This window comes from Nothobranchius furzeri, chromosome 4 (assembly GCF_043380555.1).
Source record: "Nothobranchius furzeri strain GRZ-AD chromosome 4, NfurGRZ-RIMD1, whole genome shotgun sequence".
NCBI classification, from domain to species: domain Eukaryota; kingdom Metazoa; phylum Chordata; class Actinopteri; order Cyprinodontiformes; family Nothobranchiidae; genus Nothobranchius; species Nothobranchius furzeri.
In genome coordinates this window covers 61,379,869-61,394,843 of record NC_091744.1, presented here as the reverse complement: position 1 = coordinate 61,394,843, position 14,975 = coordinate 61,379,869, and the positions used below count along the sequence as shown (strand labels likewise).

The window sequence follows — 14,975 nt, the reverse complement described above, 5'->3', positions numbered from 1 at the left end:
ACTGGAGAGGCTGAGAGACTGGGTAGGCCTATCAGGAACTGCTCTGGAGTGGTTCTCTTATCTTTCTGAGTGTTTCTTTTCTGTGTCCGTCTCCACGTTTAGGTCCTCCATCACCTCCCTTACCCATGTTGTCCCACAAGGTTCTGTGCTGGGGCCTCTGCTCTTCCTCCTCTATCTGCATCCTCTTCAGCACATCCTGAGCTCCTTCAAAGGAATCTCATACCATCTTTACGCAGATGACATCCAACTGTACATCTCCTTTAAGCCCCATGAGATGTCTAAGCTGCAGCTGCTACACACCTGCTTAGTGTGACCCACATGAGACATGTGGGTTCTGATGTTGAATATGTGGTTTAGAGTTGCAATTCCCCACTCCGCCAGCAGGCAGCGTACACGTTTTGAGACGGCTATTTCAGTTCGGTCACCTTTTCCTGTTCTGGTAGCCGTTGCCTGGGAAACAACTGCCAAACTAACTGAACGATCCTGGATCTGCACGCTTGAGTAAAATTCGGCCGTGAGAAGCTGTGTCAGCGTAGCAAGCTGTCTCAGCACAATCTCTGATTGGTTTTTGATCAGGATTGGCTCATTCAATATCTGAACCTTGAGGGTTCAGTGGCGAGCCAACCCGAAGGAGAGTGACTGTAGACAGACCAGAATACGGATTGATCAGCTGTGGAATCCGCCTCCAGAAGACTTCAGAAACATCATTTCACTTTGACACAGATAAGAGTAACACTTTATAATCTACCCAGGTGTTGGAACCAGTGGAAACAAATTACAAACACACACACAAGGGACTCTGATTTCTCCCACCAAGGAGAGTGAACTGAACACCAGAAGCAGATACTCTTTAACGCTCTGATAAATCCTTTATGGGGATTTTGATTGGTCTCCTAATTTTGTTGAATTTCATTTGGGGCCCAATTAAGGTGCGCTTGTGCACTACAGGAAGCCGGCTTTAGGTAGGCAGGGTTGTAAGTTTTATTTAATTTTTTTTCAATACAATTTGAATTCAAACTATCCTTGAGTTGTTCCTTTCTCGACTGATCGTTCCAAGGCTCAGTAGTTCAATCTAGAGCTTTCTGACACTGGTCCAGAATTAATCCAAACATAGTTAAACACATAGCTCATGTTATTTTACCGTAACTCGTGCTACAGTAGACTCTATCAAAACCTGGATGGCTGGGAGCTTTCTACAGCTGAATGAAGGCAAGGCTGAGATCCTCATCTGTGCCGCAGACAAGCTGGTTCCCAAAGTCAGAGTCTGTCTTGGTCAGTTTGGTTCTCACACTAAACCCTCGGTCAAAAATCTTGGCGTGACCTTTGACTCAGCTCTCACCCTGGATTCTCATGTCAGTTCTCTTGTTCGCTCTTCCTTCTTCCATCTCAGGAACATTGCTAAGCTGATTCCCATTCTGTCTCGCTCTGAACTTGAGACAGTTATCGACACCTTCATCTCCTCACGCTTAGACTACTGTAACTCTCTTTTCACGTGTCTGAGCAGAACCTCCCTGAACCGTCTACAGGTGGTTCAGGATGCCTGTGCTCGGCTTCTGACCAAGTCTTCCAAATACATCCACATCACCCCGCTTCTCCTCCAGCTTCACTGGCTGCCAGTCAACTTCAGGTTTCAAGATCCTGGTTTTGGTCTATAGGGCCTTACATGGACAAGCACCATCATACATTGGAGATCTTCTTAGTCCCTACACCCCCAGCAGGTCCCTGAGGTCCAGTGATCAAAGCCTACTGGTTGTGCAGCACCAGGCTAAAGAACAAAGGTGACAGATCATTTGCTGCTGTGGCCCCCAGACTCTGGAACTCTCTCCCCCTGAGCCTGAGATCAGTGGACTCAGTGGTCTCCTTTAAAAAGCAGCTGAAAACTCACTTGTTTAAGCATGGTGGCACAGTGGTTAGCACTGTTACCTCGCAGCACGAAGGTCGCAGGTTCGAAACTCAGCTGCGGCCTTTCTGCGTGGAGTTGCGTGTTCTCCCCATGCATGCATGGGATTCCTCGGGGTACTCCGGTTTCCCCCACAGATCACAACATGCCCAATAGGTTATAAATTGTAAGTCGCTTTGGATAAAAGCATCTGCCAAATAAATAAACATAAGCTGGTTTTGGTGTGACCTTCATCACCCTCTCTTTGTTCTGCTCTCCCCACCTATTCCACCTTCCTCAGGATCCACTGATTTCCCTCTTATCTTTTCACTCTCTCTCTCTCTCTTTACATTTTAATGACAATTGTCTATTTTTTGGTCATTTTAAATATATTTTTAACCATTTTCTAAATTCATTTTTTATATTTTACATTTTTTTGTGTGAAGCGCCTCGTAATTTTTATCTTGAGAGGCGCTATAGAAAAGATATTTTCTTCTTCTTCTTCTTCTTCTTCTTCTTCTTCTTCTTCTTCTTCTTCTTCTTCTTCTTCTTCTTCTTCAAAGCTGGTACCACGTAGCCTAGTGAACTAGACCAAATCTTGCTTTGCAAGGTTTGGTCTAGGAACGCTCCTGGTGGGTCAATCACAGCTCTCTATAGGGGGTTTCAAACTGATTGAACACTGTGATTGGTCCACAAAAGTGGGTCAAAACCAGGCAGTAATCAGATACCAGAACCACCGCATCTGACTCCTGTTGATGTGTTGAAGTTCCTCAGATGATGGAGCTCCTCACCTTACCTCTGAGGCTGAGCCTGGCCACCCTACAAATAATGCTTATTTCAGCAGCTTGTATCCAGATATTTGTTTGTTTTTGTTGGTCTTGATCCCAAACTTGTGACCATAGTTGAGAGTTAAAAAGCTTTAAAGAGCTTTGCCTTTCTGGCTCAGTCCCTTCTTCATTACAACAAACTGAAGCAAAGGCCTAATTTCCGGAGATGAAGCCCTGATGTTATATCACCACCTGCTCCATCTCATCACGTGAAGAAGACACCAAGTGTGCTTAATGTTTACTCGAGACAAAGACTCTCCACCTTTCTCTGGATGAGAACTGTGTCCAGCCCACATTGGAAACAAAAAAAAGACTCACTTGTAAGGATGCAGCTTTGATTGTAAAAGTCCTTAATCTTATTCTCCTACATCATAGTAAAATCTAGCAGGAAAATGACCTTTTTGTCTTTTTGACCGAGTTACCAAAAACTGTAGAAGTGATAAATCTTGTTTTGTCTCAGGTTCTGTTTAGACCCTAGGAACTAAAACTCTTTCCAGTTTTGTTCTATGCTGTTACTTTCTGAAATCTGATGAAAAGTGTTTTATTTTTGATTGTCTGTTTATATAAATCTCCACTTTCCTGCTGGTGAAGAATTTCCCAGGTTGTTGGTTTTCATCCTTCAGCTCATTCATCAGACAACCAACAGCTCTTTTACTTCCTGCATCAAGCTTGCTTTGCTCTCAATCTCCTTTTTAAAATAGATCCAATAAAACATGGCAGATTTGATATAAACCCATTTTATCACTAAACCTCATGCACATGTTCAATTTAACCAGCAAATTTGTCATAAAACGCGAGTCAAAACGCTCTGATTTTCTGTTCGCTGTGGCTTCGGCTTCACAGAATCCCACCATGTTGCATTAATCACAGCTCAAAACAAGTTGGTCCCAGTTGCACGCTAGGAAATCCGTACCATGGCACCAAAATAAATGTATAGTTTTATGGATTCATTACAAGTTTGATCTCCTATCTGCTTCCATCCTGGCATTTAGTTGTGAAAAATGGGCGCGTCATTTCCGCAGGATTTGATATTTATGGCCGGTAAATTGAAGTGGCAAGACAATTTAAAAAACAATTTCTCCTAAAGTTGCACTGCTCCTCTTCTGTAAAGGGTAATAAATGCTCTGGAGGAGTGAACCGGGTCAGGTTGCCATGGTAACAGAGTGTCTACATTCACACGCCTAGTGTCTGGGCGCGTTTGATGTTTGGACACAAAGCACAAAAGACTATGATTTAGGAGTTTTGCACCACAGAGAATCTGTGTCTCCTGGTTTTGCTTATCGGAGGACATGAGAGAGACTAAAAGTAATCTTCTACGTGTCCTCTTAAAACTCCCACTCTGTCAGTTCACTTAGCTTCCTGTTGATGTTTAGATATGAGATGAGTCATCAAAAAACAACCCAGAGGACGCATTTCCTCAGAGCTACTCTTAACACAGAAAAACATGTTTTGACTAACTCCCTGATTTACTGCTGTTATATTCAGCTGCGAGTTCAGCAAATTACTGCTCCTCGGTAAACAGGTGTGTTTTTCTTTTTGTGTTTGTATTTTTCTGCTTCTCATCATCTCAAGTTGGAGTAAATGAGTGTGCTCTGCCCATCTGCGTTCTTGTCTACTTTTTATGCATTAACCTCTGCCGTCATCCTCAGTGTGTGTGTGTGTGTGTGTGTGTGTGTGTGTGTGTGTGTGTGTGTGTGCGCAGCCTGTCTGTTCTCTGTCAGGTGCTAATCTCTGTGATCCAAACATTGTGATGTATGTCTGCTGATACAGGGGGTCATGCAGGATGTGGAGATCCTGGTGATGCCACAGGGCTACATCTCACAGTGTCCGGATCTGAACAGAAGTGAGTGCGGCAGCCTGTTCACTAATTCACACTGCAAGCTTTTCATGATCTGTTGGGACTTAAGAGTACATGCTGTGAATGACTCTCAGCTTTACCGCCACGCCAAAGTATAGCTCCACACCTGGAAAAACTTACTGAGGTGGCCATGTTGAATCCAGATGAACCTAAAGGTGTTGTAGACATTCAGTGATTGCTCAACGAGTTTAAATTAAATACGTCCAGTGCTCTGCGGGTTATTTTGCTGACACTGCTAACAAGTAAACACACGCACGGACAATTTGGATATTGCTGCTTGAAGTGAGCTGGCTGATGATGATGATGATGATGATGTTGATGATGATGAAGATGGTGAAGAAGAGGTCTAAAGTAAATCTAAAGAGTGAGGATAAAAAGAAGCTGGGTTAATAACCTCCATGGTTTTGAGGCAACAGAAACAATTATCCAGCCCGACAGTTTAACTGCACCGCTTCGATCCCTGGCCAGCTTCACGTGGCTGCTGTTCAGGCTCATTCCACAGTCTTCAGTTCAGGTTTGATTTAAAGTTGGATTTTACAGCAACCTGTTAAAGTGACATCAGGGAGGACGTAATAAAAATATTCCAGATGCCTAATTTAGAAAGTGTCTTAGGCCCTGTCCACACGTAGCCGGGGATCTGCCAAAACATAGATATTTTTCTCCGTTTTGGCCTGTCATCCACACGAAAACGGATCTTTTTAAAAACTCCGGCCAAAGTGAAAATCTGCGTTTTCTCCGTTTTGGGTGTCTGCGTGTGGACAGACAAAACCGGAGTTTTAACGTCCGCAACGTCACTTTCTGCGACAAAAAGCATCACGTGTGTGACCTGTGTTTACACTAGCCGACAGCATGGATGCCCTCAGAGCTGCGCTCGCTTTATCAATTGTCCAAGCGCTTTTTGCTTGTTTGTTTTTGCAAGCGGAATTACTGCTCCTTGCGAAAGACCACAGACGAAGGACGAGGTTAAGAACGGGGGAAGTACTGCCGCCTACAGGTCTGGCATGTCCTTAACAACGTATTTATCCGGGTACGTGTGGACAGAGTTTTTTTTTAAAACGAGGTGGTGTGGATGCAAGTTGTTGGAGGGGCGGATGTTTGTTTTTAAATAAACCCGGCTACGTGTGGACTAGGCCTTAGAGAAATAGCAGCTGAATTTATTTGGAGTAAAGCAAAGCAAGATCTGCTGCATTGATTAAGCCTCTTTTACTTTTCAATTGTTGTCTGAAGTTTTCTGCCATCATGGTTTGTCTCAGAAAAACATTATTCAACTTTGTTAAATATAGAAAGAAGAGAAAAATGACAATGAACACTCCATAGAGTAGGAGGAGAAATGTAGGCTGGTCTAAAAGAGTAGCTTAAATCTAATAGTTGGGCATCTATCCTGTGAATTGCCCAAAACTGCTCCACAATCAAACCCTTAGAATCTGGTATTAGTTTTTTTCAGCAATCTAATGATGGATTTGAAAATGTGTGCTGACATGACAGAACATTGTCTTTTGTCTCCTAGCATGTCCAACATGTAATGATTTCCATGGACTCGTGCAGAAAATCATGGAACTGCAGGATATCCTCGCAAAGACTTCAAGCAAGGTAACGTGATGTGACTGAATGAGATGTGAAAAAAAGGGAGTGTTTTCCTAAAAGTGAGACTAATCACAGCTGTGAATGAAAGGAGTAGATTGCACAAGGAGTATAAAATATCCACGTTGCCATGTCATCTGTCCTTGCAACAGGCAGTGCAAGATTAATTAATGCTAGACTTTAGCCTTTTAAGGTGTAAAAGCTGTTAATAATCCGATAAACGACCAAGCTTTTTGGTTTGCTGCTGATGTCTGTTGGATACTCCACTTTCTGCCTTCACAGAACCTAACCGACTTTAATCTTTTTCTTCTTATTTTTTAATCTTTTTGTCTGCGTTGGGTTACGGTTTGGTGAGCAGCTGTCCAGGGCGGAGGAGAAGATGAATGGGCTGGATGGCTGTTATTGTGAGCGAACATGCAGCGTCAAGGGGGTTGTCTACAGGGAGGACGAGGGCTGGACAGATGGCTGCAGGAACTGCACGTGCACGGTGAGGCTTCACACACGGGTGCTGCCCGACTCGGCGTGCCTGTGTGCTTGTTTGCTTGTCATACTAATGGAGGATGCAAGGGCATTTTCATTTCAGTGTGTGGACAGGAGTAAATATACTCGGCCCAGAATAAAGCACTCGTGATTGCTGGTTGCGATTGTTTCATTCAGTTTATGAGCGTCTAATATGAAGTGATTGCTGCTGTGTGAGAGGGACTGGAGGGGCTTGTGTGTTGGAGAACATGTATTTTTAATCATGTTGATATCGTTGTTGCTTGTGTGTGCGGCTCAGTTGTGTCCGTGTGTGTGAAGGTGGGGGTGTCTGGGTGGATGTGAAAAAGGTGCACATGGTAAATATTTGGCAGCTCGTTTCTATATACTTTGATGCTTTAGTAAGGACCGGGCCAGCAAGATAATCACACCGATTTTGGACAAGCCCCGCTCCTTACGAATATTTTTAATTTGCAAACAATTACTATAACGGCTCTAAAGATGATCTTATCAGACAATTCTACCATGTGTGATCTGTTAAGAGGGCTCTGGGTGGCTTGGAAGTAGGTCAGGACTAGGGGCAGACCGATATATTGGTCAGGATGATATTTACCGATTGTTATACATTGGCATCGGCTAATATTTGTCCTTAAAGGCCGGTTTAAAGTCAGGCACATCCTCGGGCAGCCAGTGTTGTAGCAGTATTTCATTTAAATGTGTTTTTACTTTCAATAATAACGTCTACATAATAGATACTCTAAGATAACTTCATTTAGGTGTCTGATTTAAACAATCAGCAGTGCACAAAGTGAGTGAAAGCGGTTCATGTGTAGTGTTTTGTATTTGTTGGGTTACTGCACACCACACTGTAGGACCAAAGCTGGTGTATCCATGATTTTTTATCACTGTGTGTGGTTTGTCGTGCTTTGAAAATCGGTCAATAATTTAAAAGTCCTGCTGTATGAACCAGGCTTTAGACTGTCTCACCCCAGACAGTAACAATACTCCTCAGTAAAGGTTTATTTCCTCAAAAACGTATGTTGCATTCAAAAATGGTGTGAATCATTGCCAAAAACAACTGAAGACGTTCGGCTTGTTCCACATCAGTAAATAGATTTCACCAGTTGTCATTCTGCTCATCTCTGGAACATGGCTCTCATTTGATGCATCTGAACTGTTTAAACTAGTCAATGAGACGCCTTCATGCACCACTAGTCAAGATAAAAAATAAAAAAACCCATGAAACCACATATCTCCTTATGCACCGCACCTAATTGCTCCTGACAGATGATAATTATCATCAGGGATTTGTTCACCCACTCATCCAATGAGATGACTTCATTCATTAGGATGGGTGTTTTGCCATTCCTAGGCTGCACTTAGGGAATTAGATGGGATATGCTCCTTACCTTATGTCTGGCAATTAGCGGTGACCTTTAAAATTTAAAGGTGATGCATTAAGATGTTATCAATTATGTGGATCAGGTTCATAGATGTTGCTGTCACAGAGCTTTCATCCGTGAAAACGATGTTAATTACAGGCATAGCAGTGAGCCGAGTGATGGCGTTTAGATTCGTGAGTTATTGGGACTCACTTGAGAAATTCACAATCCTACAATAGATTTACAGTTTCAAATGCTGGTTTTTATTACAAATGGTGTGTATAATTGTTTTGTGTCATTATAATTCTGTAAAAACTGTGTGATGGACTGTAGACCTGTCCAGCGTGTACCCCCAGACTGCTGGAGGAAAACAGCAACAGTGAAGCGGGCATAAAAAAGGATAAATGGGTGATTTTGTAAAATTCTACATGTACGAGCACCATACACATTAGCTTCAACCATTTACATTTGTTTTATTACATTTAACCTAAAACATATACCCAGACATCATAGATGTTGTTGACGCAACATAACCTAAAGATGTAGGCAACACTTTAATAAATGTAATATTGTACATGTGACGCCTGTTCTGTGGAATACCTGACCTCTTACAATCCACAAGTCAACATCTATTGCGGCTTTCAAGTCACGACTAAAAACACATGTTATGACCTGGCTGGTACATCTGGACTTTTTTCTTGTTAAAAAATGACTTTTAATTGTTTTTATTCATATTTTTTGGGCTTTATTCTATTCTTTTAGAAAAATAATGTTGTCAGTTGTACTTGTTTTATCCTTTGCTCTGTTTATGATATGATGTATGTTTTAGTACTTATTTCTGGACTGTATGTAAGGCGCTTTGGTCGGCTCTCATCCTGAAATGTGCCAAAGTGATATGGTATATAAGCTGGCTGTGATGAAAACTGATTTCATGCATGACATTTTAAGATAGTTTGTTTTGTTTTATAATAATAATAATAATAATAATAATAATAATAATAATAATAATATATATATATATATATATATATATATATATATATATTATTATTATTATTATTGTTATTATTATTATTATTATTATTAATGATAACAATAATAAAACATTACTTTAACTATTCAGAACAGAATAGCACATTTGATCTAGCACCAGCTTTATGCTCTCCAGGTTTGCTACAGTTAGCCAAAAGATTGTTGATATCTATTATAAAATCAGTTTGAAGCTAAATAGTTTCAGATTTCCTGAAATCTTTAGACTGACAGTGCATTCACTTTGTGAACATACTGTATGGGACTGGCTTTTGCAATGGTCGTGTTTAAACGATGTGACTTTCTGTTCCCACCAGAACGGAACGGTGCAGTGTGACGCCGTCTCCTGCCCTCCTCCTCAGTGCCCAGCAGGCACGGCACCTGCCTACGTAAAGGGGGCCTGCTGCAAGGAGTGCCTGTGTGAGTGGAGTACTCTTAACCTCAACATCTTCCCACTCTTACGAAATCATGGACACAGTATCACACAAAACACACACATACGCACAAAAACACACGCATCACACCCAAACAAGCCTCCACCAGCAGATCGAGAACTCACAGAACGCCTCCACAAGGTCTGCCTGACAATTGACCAGGGCTCTGCTGTGTTGCTAAGCTACCTTCTAACATGTCCTCTGAGATGAGTCCATCCTTTTGCATATACATGGACCGATCAATTATTCACAAGCTGGCTTCAAAACACAGATGGCCATCAGTCACACAGATATTAGCCGGTAAATCCAGGTTTGCTGCGTAGAGCACATTTTTATCTGGTGTTGAAGCTGTGAGAAAAAGGAAGAGAGGGAAAAAGAAAAACATTAAAAGTTTTAAAATGATGCATATGTTCACACCTTTTTCATAAATGTCCATTTTTAACTTTTAGCACTCGCTGGTTCTGGCTGGAGGCATAAATTATTCTGTTTCATTGTGTTGCCACAAAGAGGGTCTGCTTTTTTTCTCAAAAAGACTTTGAGCTAAGCAATGAACTCTCATTAGCCTCCTCACCGCAGCACTCTGCATCTCATATTCCCCATTTCAGAAGAAATTACCCCTTTTCACCTCCACATTGTTTAATAATGCTGCAAATGAAACTTAAAAATGGGAATCATGTGAAAACTCCCAACATATGGATCATAAAACCTGCTCCTGCATGCAATACAGAAACTTTTCACCTTTGTTGAGTGTTTTAATAACTTATACTATTGCATATGGACTATGAGGTTACATACCATATGAATTATAAAATAGTATAGCAGACGTTCTGTATTATTTGACTCCACTTCTTGCTCAAGCTGACTTTGTTTGAGAGCCCACTCATCACAAACTCCCCCTCACTTCTGCTGTTGCTCTCCTGCTTCGTTTGCGAGCAAAACAGAGATGAGTTTAAGCTCTCCATCAGAAGAGAAATCGTTTGTTTTAGTCGTCTGGCATCAGCATCATTTGCAGGTGTCAGGGATGCGACTGTGGAGCTTTAATCTTAGCTCCATTTACAGCTGTTTCACAAACATAAACACGTAGCAGGTAATAGCCTTAAACTCAATACTCTTAAGTACGTTTATCTCCACGATGTAGGCGAACACTAATTACGTGTCTTTTTAGACAAGAGGGCCACAAGTTTCTCCACCACAGAGATACCATTTGCTCTTCAAATTAAAGCAGTATCTCATGGTGGAAGGGGCGTGTGGGGAGGAGTTGTTTTTTCCTTTTTTTTTCTTCCTTTTTGATTGTCTGTCAAATTTAACGTCAAATGAATGTTTCAGAAGTCTTCCGCTTTCATGATACACCGCTTTGTGAAAGTTCCTGACCCGCTGTGTCAATCATCCCTACCCCTCGTACCAGTCTGAATCCACCCGACCCCAACCACTCATCGAACATCCACCTTTTTTTGCCTACATGATTATTTTTGAGCACTTCACCCTCCTTCCTCTCAATTATACAAAACAGTTTCTTCTCTCTGTGGTGGTGAAAAGTGCTTTGTGTCTCTCCACATTAATTATGCCATCTCGTCTTTTGTTGCAGCACTTAATTGGTTTTGCCGTGCTTGATTTGGTTTAACTCTCGTGTAACCGAGGTCTTATAAAGCTGCAGATAATAAGGACTGAAGATACAATGCATGTCCAACATCACTGTTAAAATACTTGAGTTGAATAAAAACTGTGACTATGGTGTCACTGATGAATTCATTTTAGGGATTAGAAAAAATGTAATGAATGATTACTGAAGAGTTTTCTTCAAAGTCAAAACCATCAGCGTGCACCTAGTTTATTAGATTTAAAATACAAGCCGCCTTAAGCCTGGTTTATGCTTCTCCGTCAGCTCCGCAAGGGACAGACACGCACGGACTGACGGAAGCGTTTTGCTCTTTTACTTCTCCGTCTCCTGGAGAGTGTTGCAAAGCAATTGCCCAGCAGGACAACAGAGGGCGTAGCGCTGTTCTGTGGTATCCTGTCATGTATCGGTCCAAGATCGTGTGTTTATATTGTGTTTTTGTGTATATAAGAAACTTTTAACACGGACATATTTGTCTCTCATTCTCTCACCGCTTCATGCGCTCCCCACCTCTAAACTCACGTTTCCTGTCATTTCCGTCCACAAATAAAACGCTTGCTGCGCATCTTTTCACTCCTCCAGTCACGGGAGAATTAAACATTCACATTTTTAGAGTTTTTTCACGAGGTATTCTTCAAGCTTCTCTGTGTCTGCCGCTAGTTATCCTCGGCTCTCTTTGCAATGGCGGTGCTGTAAACAACAGCGGCGTCCTGACCAATCACAAGCTTGTGTAATCCGTCTCGTTCGACGGATGTTTAAAAAAGTGGGCTCGACTCCGTACGTACTTGCGTGCCTGCCGGAGCCCTACGCAAGGATGGATAATGGCGTTGCGTGTCTCCGCATTGATGCAGACGGAGAAGCATAAACCAGGATTTAGTTTTATTGTTTTTAAATGAAATGGATATTAGACGATGAACATTTCTGCAAAGGAATCTCTATGGAAATTTTAGTTTTAGTTAGCATATTACACTTGGGAATTAATCAGTGAGCTCCGGTTTGGTTTCCGACTTTGGAAGTGACTATGTTCTTCATCCGTTAAGACCTGCAGCTCACTTGGTGTAAACTCACGAATGTCCTTGGTGTGCCTATTCTTGTTTTGTGAATTGGAGTTGGATGTTGTTAAGTACTAATTGCTTCAATCTGCTGCACTTTATGGGTGTTTTCAGTCTTTATGAAAGCAAAAGGAAACACATGGTGCAAATTTCCCTTTTTGCATTCCTTAGTGCCACCACGTGCGTCTCTACTGCCACAAAACACTGTTTGTTTCAGGATTCGTATGCTTCTACAAGCCATTCCATAATGTCCCTTATTGTGACATCACAATAGGGAAAACTAGCAGAGAGCCCCCACTAACCTGTCCACTCTTAAGAAGACATTCACTCTAAAGGTGAAGGACATTGTGTTACAGAAAACAAAAGTGTCAGAATAAAATTGCTGCTCAGATAAAACAATTAAAGCTCCTCAAGTTGGAGAGTAAGCGTTACAACCAGCTGACACAAACTAGCCTTTTATTTAGGGACCATGATAGATTTACCATTGATTATTATTTCTTGTTTATAACTGAGCTTTCATCAAAGGAGTCTGTTCTTTAGTTTGCTGATTTGTGCGTGCTCAATTTTCACTGAAGCCACAGAGCTTCACACTCTTGTTCCAGAAAAGTATGTAGATGAAAGTTCTGAGGCATCCAGGGCATGGTGAATCCTAGAGAGTGCAGATAAATGTAACTGGACTTTTTGTTTAGCTTCCTAGAAAATGTTCCACTTCTCATCTGAGGAGCTGTTTTCAATTCAAGTAGTCAATCTGCAATCCAACCACTGATCCTTCCTGCTGAGGGTCATGAGCTTTAAACCCAACAACACCCTCAGTTAGGAACCTCCAAAGTACGGAAACTCCTGAACAGAAGCTGTGTTTGCGCATGCGTGCATGTGTGGACCTTTAAATTAGAGAAACCAAAAAAACAGCAAAACACGCATGCAGGAATCACAGAAATGTTCATCTGATGGACAGGTTTGTGGTTTGAGAGAAAGAGAAGAGAAGAGAAGAAAAGAGAAGAGAAGAGAAGAGAAGAGAAGAGAGGAGAAGAGAGGAGAGGAGAGGAGAGGAGAGGAGAGGAGAGGAGAGGAGAGGAGAGGAGAGGAGAGGAGAGGAGAGGAGAGGGAAAAAAAAAGAACTTTCCAAAAGCTGAAAATAAAAACGAAAAAATACTGGATGAAAAATCAGCTTTCAACTTTCTAGGACTTACAAGTCTGTCCTGAACTTGACTTCCAGACAGTTTCACAGAAAAATACACTTTCATGGATGATACCTAATCGTTTGTGCACCAGGACAACACAAACCAACTATGACAAGGTCTTCAATAGATCAAAAATCATGCTCTGTGTATTTACTTTCTCTGTAGCAGATACATGAAATGTAACTAGATTACAAAGTCATTCATGCTTACACCAATTGTTTATTGTGTATTTTTATGTTGGAAGGCACATGCTCATTGAGCATCTGCTTGGTGCACTTATGGCTGTGTTTTGTCCTTTTGCTACCAGCTGTGTGCTTGTTTGGTGGGCGAGAGTTGGTGGAGGGAGATCAGAGGGCTGTGCGCGACTCCTCCGGCAGGTGTCTGCTGTTTGAATGCAGGGTGAGTCAAGTCAAATCACAAAAGATCATTTAACTATGTCTGATAAAGTAAATGCATCAAGATCCTCAAGCAGGATCTCCAAATAGAGAAAAAAATTGTAGCTCAGTAAAATTTTTGTTATTTTGCCAAACATTGATTATTAAGTAGTCTGTCAGATTGAGCAGCGTTTTGTTGCTTCTTGTTCCCGTTGGAATGAGTGTATTTGTTCTGCCTGCAGTGTGCAGCACTAACTGTCCTTACTGCAACGGCTCCCAGCCTAAAAAACATGAAGCAGCTAGCAAAGCAAGGTAGCATCACTAGTAATCTAACAACACTGGGCAGTGCATTTGTCTCCATTTGCTGAACTTTGACATGTTCGCTACTAAAGTTTAAGTAACTTTTTCAGTGAGATAAAAACTTACAAAAGCTCAAATGAACAATTTATTACCAGTTTTCATGTGCAAGGCAGCTAAAGAGCTGTGTGTTCTATAATGTCCTATCCTGATAGAAGTGATACATTTTCCTAAAATGACCGAGTAGAATATTTAATGTATTTCTTAAGTTCAGAGTTAGCTGAAAATCTGGCTAACGTTAGCCCCTGACTCTCTTCAATCCAGTTGATCATGTTTTATTAAATCGTTCTGAATAGTTATTATCAAATCACACACAGTTATATTCTGCTTTAACTTTATGTTTAGGGTTACAGCAGGTTAGCTTAGCCAGAACCAGAACTAGGCTCCTCTAAAGCAAATGAACACTCTGAGTAGGTTGTTCCCAAATGAAGACCACATTTTACTTCCTGTCTTCCCTTACCTGTTCCTTTAATCTCACACACACCAAGGCTGTCAACATTAATGTAAAACACATTGTTTGTTAAGAAAAAGCCTTTTTTGTTATATAATATCCTGCAGGGCCACTATCCAGCAGGTTTTGTGGCTTCTACCCTCCAAAACACTTGATTCAGAGGTTGAATCACCTGTGCAGCAGCTCCTCAAGCTCTGCAGAAGCCTGTTAATCACCTGCTGATTGAAATCGGGTGAGTTGAAGCAGAGTTAAATGTAAAACCTGCTGGATACCAGCCCTCCAGGACCAGGACTGGGCACCCCTTCTTTTGAGCAACCTTGGTGAGCCTCACCTTTAGTGGAACAGCTACCTGATGACGTACCTGTTGTCCACAAAGGGCCACGATCACTACTGCAGACTAATGCTCCTACCATGAAAATGTCCCGCCACAAACTGTTTACAAAAAGATCAAGTACAATATGAAACAGTTCTTGTTTAG

General features: G+C 41.6%; 1 protein-coding gene across 1 annotated transcript in view; it reads left to right on the top strand.

Annotated features, from left to right (window-relative positions):
• nell2a (neural EGFL like 2a) overlaps positions 1 to 14,975 on the top strand; it is a 449,405-nt gene that overhangs the window by 34,163 nt on the left and 400,267 nt on the right. The window contains exons 6-10 of the mRNA XM_054733610.2: positions 4,477 to 4,549; positions 6,072 to 6,154; positions 6,504 to 6,632; positions 9,351 to 9,453; positions 13,623 to 13,714. Of these exons, the coding sequence (XP_054589585.1) occupies positions 4,477 to 4,549; positions 6,072 to 6,154; positions 6,504 to 6,632; positions 9,351 to 9,453; positions 13,623 to 13,714 (480 nt within the window). The remainder of the gene's footprint in view (positions 1 to 4,476; positions 4,550 to 6,071; positions 6,155 to 6,503; positions 6,633 to 9,350; positions 9,454 to 13,622; positions 13,715 to 14,975) is intronic.